This window comes from Haplochromis burtoni, unplaced genomic scaffold (assembly GCF_018398535.1).
Source record: "Haplochromis burtoni strain Fernald_Lab_line unplaced genomic scaffold, NCSU_Asbu1 Contig_4, whole genome shotgun sequence".
In the NCBI taxonomy this organism is placed as follows: domain Eukaryota; kingdom Metazoa; phylum Chordata; class Actinopteri; order Cichliformes; family Cichlidae; genus Haplochromis; species Haplochromis burtoni.
This window is the reverse complement of record NW_024582365.1, coordinates 2079193-2106431: the sequence shown is the minus strand read 5'-3', so window position 1 is coordinate 2106431 and position 27239 is coordinate 2079193. Positions and strand designations below refer to the sequence as shown.

At 39.6% G+C, this 27239-nt stretch overlaps 1 protein-coding gene across 12 annotated transcripts; it reads left to right on the top strand.

Moving 5' to 3' along the window:
• The first annotated feature begins 716 nt into the window (after positions 1 to 716).
• map7d3 (MAP7 domain containing 3) lies at positions 717 to 27239 on the top strand. Of its 12 annotated transcripts, none has more exons than XM_042220844.1 (20): positions 717 to 852; positions 12184 to 12285; positions 12621 to 12701; positions 13109 to 13272; positions 13539 to 13650; positions 14089 to 14172; positions 15134 to 15241; positions 15983 to 16084; positions 16509 to 16607; positions 18358 to 18483; positions 20286 to 20401; positions 22320 to 22447; positions 22542 to 22759; positions 24136 to 24265; positions 24580 to 24865; positions 25068 to 25121; positions 25217 to 25286; positions 25474 to 25621; positions 25986 to 26272; positions 26359 to 27239. In XM_042220844.1, the coding sequence occupies exons 1-20, from the start codon at positions 732 to 734 to the stop codon at positions 26364 to 26366; spliced, it is 2544 nt and encodes an 847-aa protein (XP_042076778.1). In that variant the 5' UTR covers positions 717 to 731; the 3' UTR covers positions 26367 to 27239. The 12 variants fall into 12 exon arrangements, with proteins under 12 accessions (XP_042076778.1, XP_042076774.1, XP_042076781.1 ...); XM_042220840.1 differs by having other exon boundaries at positions 20262 to 20401; XM_014334127.2 differs by lacking the exon at positions 717 to 852 and adding an exon at positions 2099 to 2243 and having other exon boundaries at positions 20262 to 20401.

Sequence of the window (27239 nt, the reverse complement as noted above, 5' to 3'; positions counted from 1 at the left end):
TGGTACGCCACTGATTTTACTTGTACTGTGCTGATGTTGTGCAGGACAGAGGATTGAGATGCTCGACTACGACTCAGTTCAGGACTTGTCTATCCTGCTTGACTCTGCTGACAACATCAAAGCTCTAAGGAGATTGGCACAGTCTTTGGGTGTTCCACCGCAGATCATCCCTCATATCCGAGGCTTCCAGGAACTTTTTCAGTACCTGCGGACCTCCACCTACACATTGCTGCCCCAGTTGGCCCAGGCTGCTGCACTCTTGCCTAATTCTGCAGTTGTCAAGAGGATACACAGAGCTGTGGTAAAACAATAATGTCTTAAAGATCCAGAGGGTGGCAAGTGTTGTAGAGACTTTCTGCTCTTTTTTGCAGGACTCTCACCAGATCATTCAGTCAATCTAACACCTACCATTGAGACATAAAAGCATGACATTTTATTAAAGGAACATTTTTTTGAGTGAAATGATGCATTGGTGTATTAATGGGAATAAAATCATACCAGATTACTGACTTTTCTGAGGTTCTCGTCTTCAGTCGAATATATATATTTAATAGATCATGTACTGTAACAACGCAGTGAGAAAAGTATTTATTTCTCCGTTGAGTGTTAGATATCCAGGTCACTGCAAAGGCACCCTACGTGCAGTGTTATTTCCTGTTTACCATGTAAAATGATGAGCAGCCCTCTGGCTAAAGCATGTGAGACAGACCAGGACAGAGGATGCAGTGTTCATGGTAAGTGAAAGAACTGAGAGCCCTGAGAAATTGTGTTATTCGCTCACTGGGAGAAGTTTGCCAACTTACCAGCTTCCCAGATCTCTAGATCTTCAGAGTCTTCGGAGCATTAGTTTGGGTGAGTATTCAATCTTTTCCATCACTACTCTCCAAATCCATCTCAAAAGCAAATGGTAAACACAACTTCAGTCAAGTTTGAAGTCTTTTTTTTCTAATCTGAAAACAACAAGAAACTCCAAAACCTGGATAAAATATTCTACATCATTAACAAACTATGCTTAACGGGGCCTTTTTCTCTTTCATTCGAGTGGTCGCTATTTTAGTTATTGCCTCTAAAACCTAATACCTGAATACCTTGGAATTCTCACCAGCTCTTGTGGATAAACTTTACATTTATCAGCATGCAGCAAGTACCCATATGAACGCTAGGTGACGTCCTCGCATCTGTAATTGGAAACGTAATCTGTAAGTATTGGCGCCCCACAGCCCCCGCCTCCACACCACGATCGTCTGGTGAAAAGATGAGGCACTAAATATTATTTTTGAAAATAAACTCTAAAACCATCAACGTTATAAAGTTACTGTCCAATCTCATTGGTTGTCCTTACCAGAGCATTTTTAATATCGTGTCCCTTCTTCTTTTGTTGGTTCTGTTGTGCCAACAAGTGATTTCCGATGTTTCTCTCTCTGTGTTTTTTTTTTTTTTAATTACCTTTATACGTCTAATAGCTTTGTTTGTTAAACAGTTTGCCCCATTTCAATGATCTGGATAGAACTGTGATGTTATATGTGTTGCAGTCTCTGATGTCCTCTGGATTTGTCTTAAAAAAGACATTTTTATCTTCAATGCGACTTTTTACCTGTATACTTCAGCTTTTATCTTGCAACAGAAATGTTGTTTCTGACTCAAACTGACTTGATATTATTCATTAGAGTATGTATTTAAACGGTTGTAAATGAGGTGTTGGCCTATAATCTATGAAAGATATGTCCAAACTATCTGTCATGAATTATATCAAGTTATTCTGAACCACAAGCAACAATCCTGTCTCAGGGTAGAACCTGTAATCAGTTTTTTTTGGCAAAGTGAGTTTTATATATCCTTCATTTATCCAGGTAAAACGTCTCACTGACACTAAAATGTTTCATTGACATTCAAAAAAAAGTTTGGTTTTTTAAAACAAATATATTATAGGGTCCATAACGATATTCAAAGTGGACAACAGGACTAGATTCATTATCTTGTAGGTAGAATAACGTAGAGTGGTAAAGATACTTGCATATCGCTGACTACATCGGAAGTCACTTTTTGTTACGACTCTGTTCAAAGTGAGACATCCTGATTTGTTCGCCCTATCTTTGATGTCCACGTCCCCGTGGTGTCCGAGTCCTACCGGCTGCGCTGGGTTACGCGCCTTTGCTTTAGAAAAAAAAAAAACACACAGAAGGAAAACTTCATAGAAATGGCGGAGGGTGCTTCGACTCTCAAGGGCTTGAGAGCCCAAATGGGTAAGAAATATGTTGGCAGTTGTGTCTATTTGTGAACCGCTTGTGTCTTAAGGTGTTGCACTCACTTTCTAACATTTGCAGTCAACTGCCGCCTCTGACCGGGTTGTTTGAGCGGTCAGCTTTTCTAGCTAGTAACGTTAGCTCGCTGCCCGGTTATGAGCCGAGTATGGACGCGGAAAATATCTGCAACTTCTTCCCACATTAAAAGTTACACGTTTGGTTGATTTTGTTAGCTGATGGTTGTGCTGATAACTTTTAAGGGAAGCAAATGGACTGTTCTAACTCGCTGTAAGTTAAATGCGTGCAGTTAACGTTCAGCTAAAGCTGCAACTATACGTCTTGCAGCCCGAGACCCGGTTGACATGCCACTACTTCTGCATTGTCACCTTTCACGCAAATTAATAACGTTGTACAGGAAAGTGGTTTTATATGAGTATATCGGAGTAGATAGGCGTCCTCTAAATCCTTTGTAAACTAAGCTAGCTTCTGTGTAACTGGTAAAAATAGTACTGGTTTGGATGTCGTTGCTCTTCGCTCCGAGAATCCTGTCAAACGTGATCTTCTGTTGATCTTTGTCAGGAAGCTTTTTCTGATCGGGTCATGCATTTTCTAATAGCCACGAGCTGATTTGATGCCCAGTACAGAAACCAGCAGGCAATTTATTTTCTCCACCCGTGGATCAGGCGGTTCATAGTGTATCAGCAGTTTTGTAGCTTCCTGCTTGAAACTCATCTTATCTTATGTTAAGTGATCTCTTCCCTCTCCCACATTCATTGTCCCACATTCATGCTTATTTGCTGACATATGGCATAACCCCCTTAGCGCTCCAGGGAGGGCAACTATAACAATGTCTGACCTGAATTTCAGATAAAGCTGCACTGTCAAACTGTCAAACGCTGAGCCCTGAGCTCTCTCAGGACTGTGTAGCTGTTTTTCCTTAAATGCTTAGATGCACTGATACTATAGTTTTGGTTGGACCAGCAGCCATGTGTCGCCCACTGTTCTGTTAAGCAAAATGCACATTGGCCTTTTGGAGATTGCACTATGTACAAGCTGAAGTCTATCAGTGGGGCCATCCAGATTTGGACGTGGATGTTTACTGTGTTTGTATCTGCCTGTATCAATGCATGGTTTGTTATGGCTGGCTGAGCAGTCAAGCCTTTTGTTTTCCTGTTTTAAAAAACAAAACTGTTTTAGTGTAAAAAGGGTTTTCTACATACCCAGATTGGGTGTAGGCATGTTTTACTCCTGGCAACAAATGGATCACATTTTAGTGCCGTTCTTCTTCCTGTTTTCTTTCATTTTTCCATTCAGTGTTTTCAGTCTGGCCCTCAGTTCTGTGGTGGGTTTTTTTGGTTGGTTTTTTTTTTTTCTTTTAATGAATATTTCTACCAAGTTTAGAGGTATGCATTTGTGTCCTAGGCTTTATGAGGAGTTAAAACATGTCTTCAGCAAAAGTCCTTCAGCCTTCAGTCAAAGTGGAGGACTGACAATAATAAAATAATGCTAGGAATCTAGCTCATGTACATGGTCATTTCCACAAGAATGTGAGAAAGGAGAAAAGTACCCTGCTATTATGAAGCGAGATCACACTGCTGCAAGTAACACTGCAAGGTTGTCCGGATCCTGGCTTAACACATGCTGCAGCAGAATTAAAAGCATGAGAAGTATTTCTGAACTGGGTTAGATTTAACCAAAGGAGGAAATGAACCACCCTCAATTTTGATGTGTAGCTTCTTGGATTTGAACACTTAACTCTGGTTGTGTAGCAGAAGTGCCCCATCTTTTGATTTTTGCCTCTTAAAATGATTGAGAGGATGTGTTACATTTTCCACACTCGTGTATGCACGTACCAAATGATTTGAATAGCAAAACATGCTAATTTGTATAGACTATAACTAACCTTAGACTAACCCCAGGGTAGTTTAGTTCATGAGGCGTTAGTTTGTATGTTTATATATCGTTGGTACTTCATTTTATGTTATCTAACACTAATATTTCCATCTCCACAAAGACGGATTCTCTACCAGCTTTGGTGAGCTGGGATAGCTTACGGACAAATTTCCAAATTGTCCCCTCTTGAAAGTCTTTGAATAGAAAGTTTTTGTGTGTTTGGGCAACATGTCAGAGCTTATTTCAACATGGTTCTCGACCTACACACAGCAACAAAGACCAAACGCATGAATAAAGGGTTCAAGAGATGTTACACAACAAGTAAATGTCAGATATTCAGGGATTTTGGCTCTTCCACCACAGAAAAATTACAAAAAGTCATGGATTAATTTATCTAATAATAAACATATTTTTGCTTATCAAAGAAGAAAAATAACAAAATGTATAGACTTCAAAAAGCTAACACATGCTCTTTGCTTTCAATGTCTGCACATCAATGGTGCGGATGTGGATAGTCACTCCTCAAATAGTCATGAACATTAGTTCCACACTCTTGGCACCAAGAATGTTTTGGTTCAATAAGTCTTCTAAACTGTATAGTTTAAAGTGTGGTCGACTTGGCTGTACTTCTTGGGGTTTAATTAGAAATCTAGAGAATGTATATATTTATATTTTCTGCTTTTTTTTTTTTTTTTTTTTTTTAGCTTAACCCTATAGGACTGAAAAATAACACAACACTATAGGATATGAGCAGTATATAATTATTAAAAATAGTGGATGTGAGAATGATTAAATTTGTTGATGTTTATTTTTTCTGTGCAAGACAAAATGGTCCACTTTAGAGCGGGAGACTCTCTTGGAAAGTTGTCATCATCATCCTGCTGGTACTACAAATAGCCTGGGCTTACCTTTACATGAGTAGGTCTTGGTAATCCCATAGAAGATTTAGTGTGTTTGTGCGTGCGTGTTTCTTAGGCATCTATCAGCTGTGTCATCCATCCTGAAATTTTGTGTTGGTTGGCTCATTGTGTTGGTAACCTTTCAGTCAAATATGATAATTTTCTGAATTTTTGAAAAAATTAAATTAATTGAAAAAAATAAAGTAATCAGTGGTTCAGGTTCATGTTTGCCTGCATATTTGCATCTGATAGTGATCAATTGGAATTACAAGGCCATGTAGTCAATATCAAATGTTAATCCACCCTTATATTTAGCAACGTAGGCACTTCCTGTGCAGCAAGCTATTTAGTTGCACCATGCTGCAGGGCACAATAAAGAGTGCAGTTGAAAGGAACCATGGAAAGAAAACCCTGATCCACTGATCTGACTCTTGTGTGTCCACTATACTAATATGTGATGGAAGTTGTAAAAACATGTCTTATGAGTATTCTTGTTGTTAAGAGAACTATCATTTGCCTCAGACTGTTATGATACAAGGCTGACTGGCCTGTTTCCTGTTTTGTTTGGGCTGCAGAGCTGGGTCATTATCAGCCCCCCTGGTGGTCTTTACTGATGCCACAATAATCCATCAGAAGAAGGCAAATCATATTCAGTCGACAAGTATATCTGCTCTTTCTAATGCTAGAGATTCAGCATCACAACAGAAGTGCAGATTTATATTAAATGTTTGTAATATGTTACAGAGTAGGCAGTGCAGTGGAGTCGTGGCTGGTAGTGTTATGTTACAGCAAGGTTTGAAGCCAGCATGTTGTCTTTCTGTGTGGAGTTTGCATGTTCTCCCACAGCCTAAAGACATGCATAGGGATCGTTTAACTGGTGTGAGTGTGAGTGGTTGTCTGTGTTAACCCGGCAACAGATTGGTGCTCTATCCAGGGCATATCCTGCTTCTGACAGCTGGGATAGGCTCTATCCCCCCACCCCCTAAGTGTTAAGCGTTAGATTAATTACCAGCTAAAATTCACAACTTTAGACTTTATGATTGCTGTTTTTGGAAATTAAATATTATCTGCAGTTTTTTGCTTGTTGGTTGTTTTTTTGTTTTGTTTTGTTTTTTTGTCCCACATTTTCAGCTACCGGTGATTCTTGCTCAGAACATCTGCAGTTATCAATTCCTCTCCAAACAATTGAGGAAAACATCACTCTGAAAATATATAATCTATCAAACAGAGTTTGAACAAGCAGTCATCCACAGCTTTTATCTCTTGCATGTGCCGTTTGAGACAGCTCATCAGCATTCTTCTGGTTTTGGCCTGATAATGGTCATCCCAGAAAACACTGATACATTATCAACATTTGAACTCTCAAATTGCAAAGAGATTTGAAAGTTCAAAGAGTTACAACAAAGCATTTCAGATAGTGTAAAGAGGATTGTGTATAAAAAATACATATATATACATACTTTTGCATTAAAGTAAGTGAATCTATGACTAAATGAGCTTGTAAACCCTGGCTCACAAGATTCGATATGTTTAAAATGCTTCTCCGGTGACTGTTAGAAAAGTTTAAACTTACAAGAAGGACTCCAAAAATATTTTAATCAAGTTATTTACATGTTTGTTGATTGCCATCAATACTCATGTATTACAATAATAATAATGATGATAATAATGATGATAGTTATACTTTGACAATGAATGCTAAAGATGAGTCCAGTAGCTTACTTGGTTATGTAGGATTTATGTGCCATCCATTTAGATGGGTTCAGAAATATCATGCAAATATTTCTGTAACCCAATGCAGACTCGTCACGGGGCGACTGCTTTTACTGCCTCACATTCTGAGCGAGGAAAAAAAACATGCTCCGTCTCATGTCTTTAAGGTTTTGCTGAGTCGTGGTGTAGCAGGGATGATGTATGTTAATGTGTGCAAATCTCCATAGTGATGGAGGGATGAGTGAGTGCCTCTGATTGGCTCTTTTCATTTCTATGAGCACACCTGGCTCTCTTGAGGTCTGTTGGGAAAACAGTGTCTCTTCTCGCAATCTCATGAAAGCACTTTAATCAACACATGAATGTGTCTGATAGCAGAGATTTGTCTCATTTTATTCCAAGATGCATCTCTTGCTTGGATGTATTTATATATATTTTCCTTATTCCTTAAAACTACATCACTACTACTGTGACTGTGGAAGCCAAAAACCCAGTAAAAATTGATTTTACAGGTGATTATGCTGCACACTAGTAGACTTCTTTTTTTTTCTTTTTTTTTAGCTTAACAGCTGCTGCCTCCTCAGTTTGCACTTTCTGTCATACTTCCCTCTTTGCAGACAGTACAGTTTCCTGAAATTACAATCTTGAAGTATGAAACCTACTACAGAATGACCAAGGTCAAACTTCATGCTTGGATTAGCAGCTAAATTGTTTACATTGTTTTATATAAATATAGCATTTCATCACCCGCTTTATAAACATATCCTTATTCTGCTGCAGTTTGTTATATCACCACCATTTCATTAACTGTTAATAAAAACACTTTAAATTGCAAATTACAAATTTGATATGATTTGACACTGAGTCCTGAGTGAGTCTTCAGGCTTGGTTTGTTTTTCTTTGTTGTAGCTATGACTCATCTAATTTCTGAGTCAGTATGATCCTTGATACAGGCATAAGCATGAATGAGAAGCACTTCACCTGTCCTTGCTGTCTGTAACTTAATATCAGTTATCTTGTGACGGCGTACCCCATTGTTTTTTTCTGATTTTTCACTCTAATAGGGAAAAATATGTTGATTGTAGAGTTATAGAGGTTTCATCAGTGTCCAGTCATCCATATTTTAGACACTAGTAACCAAACGTATAATGTAAACTCCTATAACTTTAATAAAGATTTTCTATTACTGTATTCCTTGTGGAATTGTATGATTGCCAAGTATTTGTTGCCTAATGACAAAAAAATAGTGACTGATAAGTAATTTATGAATCCTCTGTCTATTTACGAGTAATCTGCTACGTGTTGTGTGACAGCAAAACTGTTTAAAGTGCAGTCAAATCTTTCGTCATTTATTGACTTCTCCAAATGGAATGAAGAGGAGAGTCTGAGTACAAAAGTGAAGTGACTTGTAAACATCTGAGAACCAGCTGCACACTTCGACCCTTCATAAACGTCTCTGACTGGAGAGCATTGAGGTTGCCGTTTGGATAATTGGTGCATGAATAGTTAACCTGACAGGTCTAATTTCCTTTGCTTCACTGAGGTAAACAATTTCTACTAAGTCAACAGTTCTTACTGCTAAGTTTGGCACTGTTGCATTGTGTAAGAAGGGTCCATTGTCTTCTCTGCCTTACAGAGTAAGGTAATACTTGTAGAGTTGATTTCTATACAAGGAGAACATGCTACACTCGGAAAACCATTCAGTGTCTATGGTGGGTGAGTGGTTTGCTCATAGCAACCTGGTGAAAAGCTTTGTTTTCTTAAATTCAATCTCTCTGGGGCTGCTTCTTTTAAAGCTGTCTATAGTATATATGTGTTACCCTGGTGGCAAATAATGTGGGATTATGAGGGTTGTGAGAATTCAGTGAGCATTCAGTGAGTTTGAGGTGCTGGTGCGTGGCCTGTCATGATGATGCTTTGCATAGCTCAAATACTGATTGGTTCAAAAGTTGTCTAAAACCGGAAAGAGAATAATAGCTGAGTTGATCACAAAGAGGAAGAAAAGCAAAAACACATCAAAGATAAAAAAGAACACATGGAAAGCACAGATAATGCGTGCAGGGGACAGTTTTCATTCTTTTTTAACAACCATTTTTACTTAAGTATCAGTACCGAATAGTTCATTGTATCTTATGACTTCTGTCTTCTCAGCAGCATAGGGTTAAACAACAGGGCCAACAACAGCACAAAGACAACTGAGAGTAGCCCACATTACCGGTTGTTCCAAGTATTTTGACAGTACGCCACATGATGGCTACCTCATGTAGACGTAGGTTTGCAAAGCTCTGTGTAGGATGGGCAGTGATTCAGTCATGGAGGTTTTGAGTGTGAAGCAATCTGAGTAGCATTAAACTTGACAATGGGTTCCTCAACCCATGCATTCATCTGGGTAGCAGCCGGCAGTTAATAATTGAAAAATTGTGCGTTTAAATTACTATTTGTAATACATAGAAGACGGTAAAGACCAGCATCTTGCTTTATCCACCAACTAAATGAAAATAGATTTAGAATAAGGACACATGATTCATGTTAACATGGGAAAATAAATACTGGATTTGCTTGATGGTATCATTGTTTTTTTTTTTAATTCAAAGAAAAAGTACTATGCTTTTCGCATGAGCAGTCTAACAAGATCAGGAACATTTTTTCGTCAGTCACTTAGAATACCTTTGTGCGACAACAGTGTTGCTTCCTTAAACAATTATTGGCTCTATTTATCCTATTGCACCACTTGGACAATCATTTTTATAAGGTCCCAGTTTGTTAGTACTTAAGGAGCTCCTTTGCAACAAGAAATCTCCAGAGCTTTCCTAATATCTCCAGCATTTTAACTTTATTATGACATTAGTCATATGAGATAAATTGCTTGTGTTAAAACCTGGAGAGAGTCTTTTCTGGATCTTTTTTAAAAAGCATATGAAAAGTTGTTTTCATAATAGAAAATATATATTTTTAAGATTAACAATAGGATTGCTTAGTTGCAGTGGAGACGGTGAGATGCTTTCACAGTCACAGGACTATCATTTTGCTCTTTGTCAGCATTTATATAATGCCAACAAGAAGGGAAGAAACTGGTAACTGATACCACAGCTCATAAAGCTTGATCATGTCCTTCATGTGCGTCCTTCCTGACTTTCTGTCCTTTAACCATACTTTTTTTTTTATGAATAGTTTTGGCTGAAGAAAGGACTATTGACCCTGCGATAGTTTGATGGGAGAGCTGATCTTCTCTTGGAGTTAGACTTTTTATAGGACAGACTGCACGCACATCAACTGTTAAAGCAATGATTGTGTTTTTGGGTACATGTGGAAATTAGTCATCAGTTGGTTTTATGTTTTCTGGATATTTTTATATGAAATTTTGTACACCTGTGGGCGCACATGCTGTATACCAGGAAGCTAACAAGGGCTTTATTCTACTTTATCATTGAAGCTTGTCACAGAAAGCACTGTATGAATAACTACACAGCTGACCACAAACATGGTTGAATAACTGGATTGTTGTATAGCTTCAGATCTATTAGATCTCTCCAGATTTACCATTCATATGGAAAGCAAACAAAACAGAACAAAAAACAACTTATTCAAATTGTTTTGGTTTGAACTAATGGTTTAAACAGACTGTACTTGCTGTGCTTTGGGCCTTAGTATTGCCCCCTTGTAAGGTGCTTGCATGCCATCAAGCTCAACTTTTAGATCAATGTCGGGGCCAAGGACCCTTTGCTATCTAAAATAGACCTCCAAACAGACTAAGACAAAGCAACCAAAAACTGTTCTGTTATCTGAACATCTTTTGAGAGATAAGTGCCAAATCTTAGCCAAAACGTAACTGGTATTTAACAAACATTTGGATGTTTACCAGTGGAAGCCGTATTCCCTGCAAGGTACTGCTGACATGTCCTGAGTTTCCTGTTGCTGGATAAGTGATTAGGAATACAAGTGTGGGGTTTTTTTTCTTTGTGTGTGTCATGGAAACAAATACAATTTGTATAACATTAGTCTTTTGGTCCCTCATCACACTGTCTTTTAATTGATACTTGGGCTGCCACAAACGATTATTTTGATAGTCAACTAGTCACCGATTATTTTTGTGATTAGTCGACTAATCAGATCATCATCCATTGGAGTAAAACTTACAGCTTATTGCACCAGCAGCATCTGCTCTTATATAACTATCATTAGCTTACAGCTTTAAGTGTTTAAGGTATGTGCTAACTAAAAATAAAGACAAGATGATAGTTTATTAAATTTTAATGAAATTTGCAGATTGTTTTGGTGAAGTTTAATAAACTCCTTGCTATCTAAAATATAACAGGACACCGGAGTAAATTCTCGAGCATCTCACACTTCTGATAATCAGCTGTCTTCTTGACGTTTATTCAGCTGTGCAAAAACTATAACTTTAATCTCAGCCAAACCGATTTACTAAGGAACAAATAAAATACTAAAAAAAAGCCAAATAATGACATTTTGAAGTTATCTAAGTGACTTATATATATTTAACCTGAGTAGCGAAAGACGGCAGTGGGTTTGAAAACGATTTGCCGGGAGTCCGGTGTCCTCACGGGCTCTAGTGACCTAGCCCCCGGCTAGCTATCGAGCTAGTGGGTAACAGACGTCTCCGAAAACGTCGGAGCGCTTTTGAAAATATGTGGTGTCTTGATAAACTGAGCAGATATTTGAGGTTTACACAGCTACATTCTCGCCTGAAAACATGTTAAACGTTTATTTTGTGACCCAGAAAGAATAATAAGAGTAATATTAAAACTAACTAGCTGCCGCCATTGTTGGAAACTGAGCTGGGCTGCGCTATGAATTCTGGGACACAGCTTCTTCTTCTTCGGGGTTTAACGGCAGGTGGCATCCTTGTACATGCAGTGCTGCCATCTTCTGTTTCAGTCCGTTATTACACTCTTAAATCCTGCTACTTATTCCTGTGTCTTTTATGATCTTACAAAGCTTCAAACGACGCGTCGACTATTAAATCAGTCGTTGACGATTTTGATAATTGTGGCAGCCCTAATTGATTCAAATCAAATCATTTGAATTTCTGAATCTGGAGTTTTTATACGCATGATCCAAAATGGAATTGACATATTAAAAGTGGCCACTCCCTTTTGTAAAAGGCCATCTTTAAAATGGTAGTGAACGATGCACTTATTCGGTCCAAATCTCACCACACCAGCGTAATTCTCCCACAATTCTCAATGTGGAATCAGAGATGGTGGAAGTATAACACGACATTGCGGGTCTACCTTTTATGCAGACATCAGATCGGTGCTGTTACTGTGTCTACTGTTGGCTTTAAAAGCGCAACAGTGTTGCATTGCTACCTCTTTCTGCCTTGCATACACTTTATGCAGAATAGGCAAAATAGTGGCACATTATTCCTGCCTTGAACAAGCTGTGTAAAAGGACTTGTTTGTTCTCTCATTCAGCTGCAGCTGCACAGGCACAAGCCGAGGAAAGGCGCAGCTTGGCGGGAAACAGCCCAGGACCTACAAATAACACACCAGCTAAACCTCAGGGGTGCAGGCCAGGTAAATGACACTACATCTTGACACAGAATTAAACTGGTTATTACAGATATTACCCTCTCGTGAGGTTATTGTCGTCCATAATCTGAAACATTAGATGCAACTCCCAATCCTTTTCTGCCATCCTCTCAGTGTGGCTTAATGCAGGTAAATCTTAGTCATCACCTTATTACCGTAACAGTTGACAAAGCTCATTAATGAGTCACATGCACACATCTGCCTGCCTGATACAAAGCCTTTGTTACGCTATGCTGCATTGTAATCCACCATCAAGTTATATGTGTAAGTATTCATGCACATGCTTTACCTATAAACCACATATGCACGTGTGCCTGCAGTACTTGACGGTGCCACACTTAGAACAGACGACAGACTGCGGGTGGCAAAAGAGAGACGTGAGGAGGCAGAGAGACAACAGGGTAAGAGGATAACCCCAGTTTTGGGATTAAGATATTTTAGCCAAAGAACTATAGTAAATACTCAAATAATCTGATATTGAATTTATTAAATGAGCAATGGTTTTATTCATTTTAAACAAAAATACCTAACAATTGGATATAGCTGTTAGCTGCAACCCACCAATAGAAATCTTTCATTTACTTAGTTTGGTCTTACTACCGTAATATGTTAATTCAGTACAAATAATAATAATAATAATGGATTGGATTTATATAGCGCTTTTCAAGGCACCCAAAGCGCTTTACAATGCCACTATTCATTCACTCGCATTCACACACTGGTGGAGGCAAGCTACAAAAAACAAACAAACAAAAAACAACAACATACTGACGAGTGATTTCTTTGTACTGCATGCTCATATTGCCAGCTTTACGAGAATCTCAGATCATGGAGCGGGAGCGCAAAGCCAAGCTGCAAGTGGAGCGTCAGATGGAAGAGCGTCAGAAAAAGGTTGAGGAACAGCGAAGGAAGGAGGAGCAGAAAAGATTGGCTGTGGAGCAGAAGAGGAAGCAGAAACAGGAAGAAGAAAAGGTAGCTTCAACACGGGTGGAAGCAGAGTAATGTGATCTATTCAGCAGCGCTCACTGCTGCTCAGCTGACATTTGTGACTAAAAGAATCTAATTTACATAAGAACACAGCTTACACTGTTTTTCTTCATATTTTTAAAGGACCATCACCGCGCAGTTGCCCATGAATTGTAATACAGTTATGAAAGCTACAGATCATCTTCTGTTTGTTTTGTTTTAGGCTCAAATGTTAGTCAGCTGCAAATGACTTGCATTTTTTCTCTCCTCAGGAGCACTATGAGGCAGTGATGAGGCGGACGTTGGAGCGTAGTCAGCAAGTCGAGCAGAGGCAGAAAAGATGGTCTTGGGGAGGACTGTCCACAGACTCAGATGGACGAACAGGTACTTTAGTTCGTCCTTGATAGTTCACAGTGTATTGTGTGCTACACCACAGCTGGGATGAAATTTGGCCTAAATCTGAAAGCGGTTCATTGCAGTTTTATTTTTGTTTTTTTTTCCAGCAGCTAATGCAAACAACCGATAAAACCAGTTGAGTCGTAGGCAGTTAGTTTACCCACATCACAGCATTCTTGCTTGTTGTCTGATCAAAGCCCTCTCAGACAGCCTCTCAGCCCTCATTTTACCGTGTCCACCAGAAAATCAAACCAGTCCGGTGTATGTGATGATAGTCCGGTCAGATGATAATCTGAACAGTTTGTGTCAAGCGAAGGATGATGACTATCAGCCATTTCTAACCTTCATCTCTTTCACTTATTTGAAGGATATGTCATGATGTCATATGTTTTATCGCTCTTTCCTGAGAGCTGTCTTTTCCCACAGGAGATTCTGATGCCGGTGCCTCATCTCCAGTAACTATAGTTATCTCCTCTCCCTCACCAGAAAAGCCACCAAGGAGTCATCAAGGTTTTGTTTGTTAATATTTAATTCACTGGTGTAGCTTCACAGCATGGGTAGTCGCTGGCTCTCCAAATGCACTGGCAATGCTTCCTCCCAACACCTTTGTTTCCACCAACCTCATGCAGTTTTTTGTTTGTTATTTTACTAATATTTTTTTCTTTAGAGCCTTTGAGCTATAGGTTTGGTTACTGGTCACTTTTTCCATTGTTGTTTTTGACATTGTAACTAATCAACAAATTTTTATATACCCAATACATTTTTTTGCAAAGGCAGTCAACCTATCCTTAATGCTCTGAAGCTGCCTTAACTGACATATGACATATGTATGGACACAGCTTATAATCATAAGAACTAGAAAATCTATATAAAAAAAAAAAACCACAGGCCTGAAGTAAGGACATGAATGCAAATAGTTTTTAATATTCAAGGATTTTAAATGTAAAAGCCATTTTATTCCTGAATTCTGGCTGTAATTGCTCATTCCTATTGTTGTGCATTTCAAGATCACATGGGTGACTTTGCAATAATTTCTCTTTGAATGGTATTCCAAGAAAGCACTATTGTATCTGGCACAGACAATATGTTTATGCTCTGCTCTTGGAGGGATTCAACATAAACCTTTTTTTGTTTACTAACTAACAGCAATGCCTGATTCTGAAATCACAGTGGCTGTGTTTTGATATTTATGCTTATGGCATGTACTGTTGTCGATTCGGTGTGTTGCTGAATGCCCATTTTGTTAGTAGCACGATAGCATGATCAATTAAGTTAATAGGAAAATTCATCCCCAAAGACAAATATAGTTTGTGTCCTTTTATTTCAGGTGTATTAACTTATAGCCCTTTGCCTGTTGGAGGTATTGAAATACAGCAGATCATTTTACTCCCTTTTGTAAACCTAAATTCCCTCCCTTTTGCCTCCGGTTTAAATCCCGCCTCCCTTGTCTGTCTTTCCTCCTCCCTCTTAGTGGACAAGCGCTCCACATCCACCACAAACCTGAAACAGCCGCCTGAGGCTGGCATGAGCAAACGCCTATCCTCCTCATCTGCCACCCTCCTCAAATCACCTGACAAACGTAAGTCTCCTCGCCTCCCTCCCTCCCCTCCTTCCTCCCTGCTTCCATCCTACCCAGTGCTGCAACTTAACCAACAAAAGTGTTTTGTTTTTGTGTGTGTGTGTGAGAATATTTATGAATGAGCTTTTTCAGGTATTGTACCATTTCTGAAATGGAACAAACGGAATGAACTCTGACCCCTCTCCTTTTTCATATCCAGGGTTTAACAGACTCACTGATGCAGAGAGGGATTGGTAAAACTGCTTTAATCTGTTTCTCATTCCTGATTCCAGATACTGCCCAGTTCTTCTGCATACATTCACTGCATCTCTTCGGATTCATTAATCAGTAAATAGTTTTAAGGGCTGCTGAGCACCAAACGATGATGTTCATGAATATTCTCTTGTATTATAGAGAGCTGTCACTCTTCTGTTACAATATACTCAATCCTGTTTTGATTCACATAGAATATAGTAGAAGTGTACAAAAAAAAAATCAATCATGAAACGGGTATTTGATTTCTACAGGAAATAATCAATGCAGATGGGTGAATCACATCTCTTCACAGCCTCTTCAGGCTGACAGTGTCATTTTTATTTTCCTTTTCAGCATAACTGGTTTCTCTTTACTTCTCAGCTTGTTTCATAATAAATTATGCCACCACTCTGAATACAATATATGAATTAATTCCAGAATGTTGTGTACCAGTTACAAGCTAGTCTCGTTATTTCACCTTTGGGTTATTTCATCATTGTCCCTCAGGTGTTAAGCCAAGGAGTTCATCTTGTAACCGGTTACCTAGCAATGCCAATGCTGATCAGGCCAGTAAGGAAGACGACAAAAAGCTTCAGGTGGAACAGACAGGTGCAAAAGATCCCCTCTTCATCTCGCATGATACTTTAATAACCAATATTGTGTTAAATACACAATTTGTCAAAATAATGCATTATTTATTAAATACTCAGCTGTGTCTTATGCATGACACGCACACTGAAGATTTGCTTATTGCTTGTTATTTTGTTGAAACACTTAAAGAGGCTAAAAGTAGTATTACAATAGTCAGCTCTGATTTAGGGAGAATGAGCTAGTGTGATCAGATGGAAAAGTTGAAGCTCGTCTTTGTATCAAGGCTTCATCTCTTAAACTGGGGCATCAGCTGCTGTCAGCCTTAACCCGGTGACTCACATAAAGCAAAACAAAGTGCACATGACTTGTAGACTTTCTTAAGGGTTTCCTTGTTGACTCCCCCAGTGCCTGCTTGGCTATAACTCCACTCTCATGTTCCCAGGCCGTTCTGTGAAGAAGAGAAGTTCCTCCCTTACGCGAGTAAGTCTGGGCAGAGCACAGACCCCTGCAAAGCCTGATAAGGGGACAACGGATGATCAAGGTGGCTAGCATGAACAATCAGCATGCAACACTCATGCATCTTTCTTTAAATAATAAGCATGTGGCTCTGATGCTACTTCATCATTCTGAATCCTCTTGTATGTTTAAATCCTTAACAACGCTGACTGCTGCTAAGAGCTTTTAGGGATAATAAATCTCATTTATCTCCTTTCAGACTTATGAAGTTCAAGGTTTTTTTTTTTTTTATGCTGGATCTTCTTGCTGCATATGGCCTTTTTTTCCATTCATGTTCTCATTTACCTAAATGCTCATTTACACCCATGTCAGATGCAGTTTTCTCTACACTGCCAGTTGTCTTTGATTTTCTGGGAATGTTATGCTTGTTCCATCAGTCCTTTAACCTTTTTGCTGTCTTGACCTAGCTGATGCTGCTCTACGTCACATTTCTCACTGGAAGTGAATCTTGTTTTAACCCCCTTTGTATTTTATTTTTTTATCTTTTCATTTTTTTCAAGTGTTCACTAAGGAAGTGTCTGTTGTGTGCTCTGCTTGGACTAACACTGTGTATTGTTTTGTTGTCACAAAGTGTTGATTGTTTTCTCCCTCCGACATGACGTCATAGGTGGATTTAAGTCACTCGTGCTTCATTGCGGTGTGTGTCTGTGCCATCCCAACATAGCAGCCACAGAGCACACAAATGACCTAAGCAAATCACTGTACTCTGTGTGTTGCTATTAACAACCAGTGCTTTTATTTGTTCCGTAGCCAAACCAGTCTCTTTGTATGTATGAAACTAAAGAAAAAAGCTCTTGTCCTCTATTCATGTATGTTCTGTGTGTTTAATCTGAGCAGTAGCACAACACATAAGCTGTCTTCCATACTGAATCAGCATTTTAGAGTTTAAATAGTTTTTTTTTCATAATTCTACCCTTATTACAAAAATAACTACAGAAATTATGACCTGGATATAGAGTAGGAAACGGCAGGAAGTCATGTCGCCAGCCTCAACGGGCAGCCACTAAATGATTAACAAAAATCAGGTCTGTCAACAACACATGTCTCCTCAGGAAGGGGCTATAAAAGGAAGTGAGAATCTAGAATCTCCTTTTGAAGAGCTAACATTTAGGTACATGTAGCAGAAACAACCTATTATAAGCTCCAAATATTTCTCAGTTGCATTTTTTTTTTTTAAGTATCAGCAGCAGCCTTAATGGGGAGTTGTCTTAGTGTCTTAGCTAGTGTGCTTTTAGAAGGGCTGTAGTCATCCTCTTTCTTTGCAGGAATAATTTGGACCGTTTTTTCTATTTCCACAATAGAGAACATTGCACAGCATTAGATGTAGCACTGTAATAGACATGGTCACTGTTCTTTTGTTTATTCTTCTCTTCTTCTTACCCAGTATTATTCTTCTGATTGCTTTAAAGTCATTTCATAATTTGTTTTTCCCTTCAGCAAATCCTAAGGAACCATTACTTTGATGAGCTTTTCACTAATCACCTACCAGGCAAACTCTTTTATCAGTCTCAGTACTTTTCCACGGTCACCTTATGTACTGTCTTTTATTGAGTATCCTTCTTTAACTCTATATTTATGAAAGTATAAAGACAGTTTATAAGGAACCTATCTAAGACGAGAGCCATTACCTTTGGTTCTGTATGTTGATTCTCTTGTTAAATCACATGGTGAACTTTGTTTCTTTACTTTTATTCCCCATTCTCATCCACTCTTTCTATCTTGGCCTTTACATTCTCTTGCTTTTTTCCGGTGATCTGTTTTTTTCGGACGTGTAGCTCGCAGGCCACTGGCCACTACTGTGGATGGAGGGGTCCTTAGTCGCCTGCTCACACCCACCCAGGCCTCACTAGCTAGGAGCAAGAGCGCTGCCGCCCTGTCCGCTGAAGGAACAGATGCCCCAGGTAACCTCCGCTTAGGAGACCCTGAAAGAGAGGAAAGTTGGCCAGGGACAGACCTGGTTACCCTCTCGTTTCATCAGTAAAAAGTCAACCTAGGTATTCCCATTATCGGTTAACTAGATAATTTCATTCCACTGCCCAGATGCACTTTTGGACTTTTCAAAGTGATTGGTCGCTTCAGAGTTTTGACTGCAGTTGTAGTGATCAAATGTTAACGTGTGCACAGTAATTAATTATAATAAATAGCATGAGAAAGTGTATTTCCATTCTAACAAATAAACTGACATACTCACACACGTTTAGTTTACATGCATTTCCAAATCTGATACAATCGGTTGTTGTGTGCTGAGCGGAGCTGTGCTGTGCTGTGCAGGGCAGTCTTGGTCAGGAGCATTTCTCTGCCTCAGAGTAGCTTCAGGGTCCACACTAGGAGATTTACTCTAAGCTGCTTACCTATTGGTTCTTGTTACATCAAAGTAGGTCTGTTGTGCCTTTCCATGAGTTCTCATAGTGAGGCATAATATGTGTTGATATTATGGATGCTTTAAAGCATCCTGTGTGGGTTTTTATGTCGCCCTCGATGACTGACATGCCTTAATGTGAATAAGTTTTTTGCTGTGGTGGTAATGATCAATTGCTCTATAGTGGTTGACAGCCTGCAATGATTAACATACAACCACAGTAATGAATACCTCTTTTTCCCTGGTTGACTGTGTGTTTTTATAGGTAGGAAGGGGAGTGTACTGTAAAGCACTTCAAAGCTGCAGCTGCATTTCTAGTGTTGGTTTTAGGCTGTGACGTTTATTGAGTATTGAGTGGCCATTACAAACCTGTTAGAAGGTATAGATCCTCTGCTAAGTATAGCCCCAGTAGAAGCATGACTCATCCACATTAGCAGCAGCTCATTACAGGGTAGGTTTCATAGTCATTGCTGCGGCGCAGTATAAACTCTGAATGAATTTAGTGAACAGGCTGTGGCAGGGAGAGTTCTTTGGGTCTTGGGATTATGATGGTTAATCCCTCAATCTGACACAGCAAGCTAGTGCACAGCACCATTTCCTCTTCTAACTGCAGGCTAGACTTAACCTAATTGCTAAAGACAGTGTGTTAGAGCCTTTGCCATTACAGTGTTATAGTTATTTCTCAGTCCTGTCCTGAAACTTGAAAGGTCGGCCTCTCTCTGATTAGGAACAGTTACAGCATGACAAAAGAAAGGCATATTACTCATACTCTAGTTACTGTACTCGAACACAGCAAGCAGTGCTATTTACATTCACTATGTGTTTAACGTACTAATAAATCTGTGTGATTTTTGTGTGTGTGCAGTGTCAGTGTGTGTTCTACTTTGGTGGTGGTAGGTTTTACGTAATGTGTGTTGTGCTGTGCTTATGGTGCCCGGTGTTTAGATTTGTTCATGTTGTATCCAGAAGCTGCAGGGTGTTTGGGTTTTTCGCCACATTGTTGCTCCCTGCTTGTTATGTGTCTCCAGTAATTTCCAGCCCGTCCGGAGTTTCAGAAATTAAGCTATTCCCTGCGTAATGAGCTATATCTAACAAGTCGCTTTTTTGTTTTTTTTTGTGCTCTCTCTCCTTACAAAAACCTTTCATTTCTTCCATCCCTTCCTCATTCCTTCTTTCCCCAACCTTACCTCTGTATTGCCCCTCTTTTCTTAATCATTCACTCCTTTTGCTTTTTGCTGCTTTGCTGCCCAATTTGGTCGCTTATCACTCCTCCCATTGGTTGTGCTCCCATGGTCCTGCGATGACTGTGTCCTTTACCAGAGTGTCACCTGTGTCCTCGCTCAGCCTCTGCCAGCCCATTGCACCCACCCCGTGGTCCAGTGCGCAGCCGCAGCAGCGACCGACAGAAGAGCAGCATGACCACATCTGTGTCAGCCGATGGAGCCCTGGACCCTTCGATGGTATGAACACCTTCGTTTTAATAACTGAACTTAGCTTTTAATCGTTGATCTCAATTTAAAAAATGTTCTCATGTCAGAAAACTGAAAAATAATGTTCGATTTGTTTAGTATCACTTTGCATTTGCTGATGGAGTAACCTGGATGTAGGGCTTTAGCTGGCATCTCCTAATCCATATCGAAATTTCCGAGTGATCATTGACACATTTAGGTTACACATTTGTTTGTGACTATAAGAACGACAGGGTATGTTATTCTGCTCATAGAAGATGTGCTTGAAATAATTTAATGGAGTTTTGATTATATTATATAATTAAAAAACCCATGTGTAGCAAAGCTATGGTTTTATTTCTGTGGAAAAGTTGTTACATTTTGTTTGGAAATCATGGACAGAAAAAGAGGGAGCACAGCAAGTAGTGCTATCTACAGTGACTGTGTGTTTAGTGTACTAATAAATCTGTGTGATATTTGTGTGTGCAGTGTCAGTGTTTGTTCTACTGTGGTGGTGGTAGGTTTTATGTAGTCTGTGCTGTGCTTGGTGTTCATATTTGTTCATGTTGTATCCAGAAGCTGCAGGGAGTTGACAGAAGATGAAAACTTTCCTACATTAAAATTTGTGCAACAGAGTGGCATGGGAAATAAATTGCCCCCTTCCTGATTTATTAGTGAGTCGTCAATGCACATTTGGAGTATTTGTGATAGGTCGCACACTCTTGGGAAGGTGTAGAGGTTTCTTTATTTGTGGATAATGGCTCTTGCTGTGGTTCACCGGACTCCCAAAGCCTTAGAAATGACTTTGCAACCCTTTCCAGACTGATAGTTGTCAATAACTTTCTTTCTCGGCTGTTTCTTTAGATCGCAGCGCTGTGTGTTGCTTTTCGAAATTTATTAGCCCACTTTATTTTGTTAGACAGTTTTTATTTAAATGATTTCTTGGTTCAGCAGCTCTGACATATTAAGCATGCTTGGGTGTAGTTAGAGAAAATAAACTCAGGTTTTCATAAATGTGATTAATTACAGTCATCTCATCATTTAAAGGAGGGTGGGTTACTTTTTCCACATAGAGCCAGTTAGGTTTGGATAACTAACCAGTGATCTCTGTCTAATATTAGAATTTGTTTGATCTGAAACATTTAAGTAAGACAAATATGCAAAAAATGCTTTTTCATGTCACTGTATATGCATATATCCTGCTACATTTGCCTGTCAAAGTACTTCTGCAGGATGCTAACCATAGGGAAATGTTACTCATGCAGCTGCTCTTTGGACTTTGCTGGTCACTCATTTAAACATGGGCAAAATTTCATACTGCTGATGCTTGAGGGTCTTATCTGTATGGTCTCACTTGTTGGTCTGCCGTGCCTGGTTCTCTCTCAACCTGGCTTTCTTCCTCCTTCGCTGTGGTTGTGAAGGGCTTCATTGTCATAGTATGAAACAAAGGGATTCACAGTGGCCCGATTATGGACAAATCAGGCCATGCAAAGCAGACCCCACCCTGACCGTGGGACCCAATGTCAGAAGCCTCTGACTTTTCTCACCATCATGTTATCATCTCTCCTTAAGATGTACTGAATGGATAATGTGGATAGTTGGAATTCAAAGACTTATATTTGTATTACATCTCAATACAAACCAGTAATTGTTTTAAAGTTAATTTTCAAGACCTGCAGCAAAAGTAATCTGCAAAGATTTGTAGTGAAAGAGTACGGTGAGGAGTTTGTTACAAAGTAGAAGCTTTTTTTTGAGGGGGGGGGAATTAAATTATCACTAAAGAGCTTTGTTTTTATATATGTTCTATAAATATTTCATAATACACAAAGGATTTTGTGGGAATTGGTTTTACATTCTTGGAATAACCCTATTTGAGAGTGGTTTCATTAATACTGTCTCCACTTGTGTCCTTTTTTTTGTGAAATTACAGAAAGATAAGAAGTTAACATCACCTGTGGGGCAACGTCCTGCCTCCCCATCCACTCCAGGTCGGCACCGTTCGCCGTCGCCTGCCCCCAGTCCAGGTCCAAAGAGGACTCCTTCGCCTTCAGCACCCAAGTAAGACTCCTGCACAGGATTTGTTATGAAACACATGCATTTTCATTTGGTTTTAAGTCAGAAAATAAGATGGCACACACAATTTCTTCTGCAGGCAAACCCCTAAGATGCGCCCAGCCTCTCCAGGCGCAATGAAACAACGCCCACCGTCTCCTCAGCCTGCATCAACCAAACCCCCACCCATCCAGAAGCCTCTCGCTCCAGCAGGACCACCAACCTTACGAAAGAGGAACTCCAAGTCCAAAGATCTATGTCCTGTTCAAGCTGTGGCTCAACAGTCCTCTGATTCCAGCAAGACCAAAGACAAAGATGGTGAGCAGTTAACAGAGAAAGATTGTTTTATGTACTGTGACTTAACAGCTATTGTCACCTGGCAGTCGGTAGCAGTATTTGCCAAGACTGTTCATTATCCTGCAAACCAGGATGTTTGTTCACTGTATTCAGACATACATTTCATTTCAGCCAGTAAAGCAGGACAAGATGATATCTTTGTAAACCAAACTAAGTCTTAAGTCACTAAGTTAAAGTGTTTTCGGCTAATGTACTGCAGCACGTCTAGTTCCAGGTGATTACCTCCAGGTCATAATGACATATCCCTTTTTTTCAAAAATGTTGCTTCTGCAAAAAGACTGTTTGTCCTGCACGTAGTTATTGGCACATGCTTCATTGACTGCATTCAGAGGAAACTGCAAACAGAATTTGTGCTTTAAGCACAAGGGAATCACAATCACTGAACATGGTTTTATAACATGTCATTTTATTTTAGTAGACACACCATTATTGGGATTGTGTTTACATATTGCAATAAATCTCGGTGAAGCAGAAAGGTAGCGTTTACCACCTGGAGTCGCATGCTTTAGACATTTGGATTTGCTGTTTCTTCTGCCACCTCCTGGCAGGGAAAATCGTTTTCATATGGATTTACATGCAACCAGATATCCACTGTGTGTTAAAAGCTCTAAAAGCATGGTCCAGTTTAGGTTGCACATTTATTTTTAGGAGTGTATGAACGGCGTTTACCCTGTGTCTGCTGAGATAGGCTCCCCAATGGCTGTTTTATGAGCAGTTAAGAAAATGGAAGGATGGGTTTATTCAACAGTCCAGCTGATAGATTTGTCACATTGATTACTATTGCTTAATACACCCAATACACCCAAAACATAAATGGATAAATGGCTTGATGTGTTAACCTTTGTTGTCTAACCTCATGTATGAATTCCTGAGGAGAGTACTTCACTCAAAGCAAAGGGATACTCTGGGATTCAAGTTGAACTTTATCAAGACACTTTCTTCACTGTTCTGCTTCTGTCTTTTCTGTGATGACAAATTCTTTGTGAGCTTTGTGAGCCGCTGGTTTTCAGGACTGTCTGGAAGTCACAATAGAAGTAGCAGTGCGAATCCTCGCTGAGAGGGTATTCAAGAGTGTAGTCCAGGCCTCAAAAGGCATCCAGTATGAATCAGGGGTATGATAATGGACATTGTCTGATACTTGAGGGCAAAGGTATACCTGATGAGGGGATGGGACTTTACCATGTGCTGATGAAGGTTGGTGATGGTAGGGATGATGTGCTGCCAGAGCTTGATTTGAGAAGAAAGGTTAAAGTTGAGGTAAATCAGGCCCGTACAGCATTGACAAAGTAGCTGACAGCAAGTCCTCAACCTCCGCATTTGTCTTTTCCACCTGTCAGACTCAAAGGCTACGTCAGGCACCAACTCGGCTGCTGAGGCTGCCAAGATCCTGGCAGAAAACCGTAGACTGATGCGAGAGCAGAAAGAGAGAGAGGAGAAGCTTAGGCTACAGAAGGAGGAAGAGGAGAGGTAAGGTTATTTGAGCTGCTGGAACTGTGTTCTTGTTTGTTCCACAAGTTATCATCATAAATCATTGTTTTTATTGTGTGTTGTTTGTCTATATATGACAGAGTAACCTCATTTATGACCACAGCGTAATACCATTGACAACAAAGTTGTTTAATAACAACAGTAGTTTGGAGCTGCTTGTATTTTATAGCCACATGTGCGATTTCCATTGTTTTAGCTAATGAAACAGGCTGAGGCATACTGGTAATGAATACGAATAATTTTCATTTGTCAGGATACGTTAAATTAAGAAGTGCCATTTTTGACTATCTTAGGTTGAGAAAAGAAGAAGAGGCACGTTTAGCAGAAGAGGCTCGATTGAAACGTCTGGAGGAGGAAAAGCAGCTTGCAGAGGAGAGAAAACTTAGGGAAGAGGAAGAGGCTCGCCTAGCAGAGGAGGAACGGATTAGGCTGGCAGAGGAGGAAGCACAAAGGCAGGCTGAGCTCCAAAAGGAACGCGAGGAGGCCGAGGCCAAAGCCCAGGAGGAGGCAGAAAGAGTTCGTCAGGAGAGAGACCGCATTATGCAGCAGAACCAACAGGAGCGTATGGAGAGGAAGAAGGTATGATGGGTGCATCAACTTTTTACATTTTTGTTTTGGGCCTTGATTCATCGACGTGTCATTAAATAATTTTGTTTTGACAAGAAGTTACATCGAGAGTCAGTTTTTTAACCATCAGTCTCTCCTTTACCCAAGAGTCCAGATCACATTGGCAAAGTAATTACTAGAAATCAATTTCTAACCTAACTTCTTTCTGTTACAGAGAATTGAAGAAATAATGAAGAGAACTAGAAAAGGGGACCAAAATGATTTAAAGGTGAGCTCACATTCAGTCAACCCATTTGGTCATATTTGTGATTTTCGGAAAATTCCTTCACAATCAAGGTCTGTTAACATTTGTCTCCTGTGTAGAGAGATGATGATAAATGCACACAGGAGAATGAAGATGAGGAAATGGACCAGATAAACTATGAAACTAAAAGTAAGAGTTCTCCAGTCTTTTTCAGCTAAGAATCTAAATATGCTGAGCAACTTTCATTATTTGTCTGTAACTGCGAATGTATCTTCTTACTTTCAATGTACTTGCATATTGCTTGTGTAAAATTACATATATTTCTATGCGACTTGTGACATGTCTAATCTGTGTTTTCATTGTCGCCCTAATACAGTAACAGAGATTGACAAAGATGAGAGCTGTCTGTCCTCCGGTGAGCCTGCAACAGAGCGAGAAGAGCCTCTGGGCCACACGGACGAGACATCAGAGACAGACAAGGAGAATAACAATGGCACAAGCACAGATGAGACTCAGGCAGAAAGGTACAACTGTAGAGAAACCAACAAAACCCACAAACTGAGTTACGTTTAGTCATCTAAAACTGCCTCAAATCGTTGGCACTTTTCTTCCTCACAAAATACCTCGGTATTACAAGTTAGCTAACATGTCAGAGGTGGGACAAGATTTTCTCACATTATTAAACTGTTTTGGTATGTTAGTGAAGCCAAGGACTCCCATCTCATATTTTACAGTTTGGCTTCTAACATTTTACAGAGAAATACATAAAATACATTACATTTCAGATCTTTTTTCTCTCTTAAGAATCAGATTTTAGTTCAGATGTATTTCTATTAAAATACAAACACCTATAATAATCTCTTACTCTCCCTTGTTCCCCTTCTTCAGTCCAGTACCTGAGGGTCGCCTTGTCGAGGGTTCTGAGTTCACGAATGAGCAAGACTCTACCAAGTCGGTCTCCACAGTCAATGGAAAATCCAACCAATGGAGCTTTGAGGAGCTCATTGACCTTAACGGCCACTCCAAGTCTCGACCCCTCCTTGAGGCGGGGGACTGTAACAATGTCTTGATCAATTGTGACGGGAGCTCAGATGGAACCAGAGTAGCCTTTGAAGACAATGAAACTCCCATCAGCACGCTGCATTCCTCCAGTCAACCCATAGAAGCCCTGCCAGGTGAGCTGTCAGTCGCTGATGACTCCGATGCTGCCATTGTCTAACTTAACAACTGACAAGAACTCTCGTGTTTTATGTCCCTCCAGAGATTTGACGTCTGCGGCGTCGCTGAGAAGCCTCTTATTGTTGCACTCCTAAAGTTCCTGTCTAGTTGACCTCCTTAAAAATTCTGTCAATTCCAAGCAGCTTTCTCCCCTTTCTCCTCCTTTTCCAGAGGGAGGAGCACAAGGTGAAGTGGAAAGACCACCCAAGTGCTACGTTTGCACCCTACATGATGAGGAAACTATGTATTGAAAGTATATATTAATAATTGTGCTTCAGGGAAATGCTGTCTATTCTTTCCACATGCTTACCCTGGGTCTTTTTCCTCTTCCTCTTGTGGTTTTTAGTTCTCCAGATTTTTTTTTTTTTTTTTTTTTCAATTTTGTTCGGTTTTGATGATATTTTTTTTTTTAAGTGTTTGCTTTTGTCAGGGGTGCGTTGTTATAATTTATTAATTTTGGCTTCTTTGATATTGTAATTATTGTTATCAAATGTTTAGTCTTTTTTTCTTCTTGTGAGAATATTCCAGGACACATGCACAATAGATTTTGTGAATTATTCTTAATTAATGGAAGAAATTGTTATACGTTCTGTTTTGTTGGGGTTTGGTGGAGGTGGCATCACAGGTTCTCCATGTGACTGATCTAAATTTACTTGACAGTCTACTTTTTGCAGCAACATGGCCTTACAATTTTTTTCCCTCCTTTCTAATTTTTTTAAACAATTTTTTTTTTCTTGCATGCACAGGTTAGCAATCCCTGCTAACCTCGGGATTGGCTGTGTTAATACATTACTAGACTGGGCTTTTGCCATTTCATCCCCCTCCTTGATTTTTTCCCCCCCTTTCCTTCTTTGGCCACTAGAGGGCTTCAGCAGCACAGCAGTTGCATTTGAAGGCGAACCATGTGTAGATCCACATGTTCAG

Coding starts and splice junctions, on each gene's coding strand:
- map7d3 (XM_042220840.1), top strand. CDS start 732: ATGGTAAGTGAAAGAACTGAGAGCCCTGAGAAATTGTGTTATTCGCTC. Junction 16,085..16,508: donor GCTTCAGGTGGAACAGACAG/GTGCAAAAGATC, acceptor TCATGTTCCCAG/GCCGTTCTGTGAAGAAGAGA. Junction 16,608..18,357: donor GGGGACAACGGATGATCAAG/GTGGCTAGCATG, acceptor TCGGACGTGTAG/CTCGCAGGCCACTGGCCACT.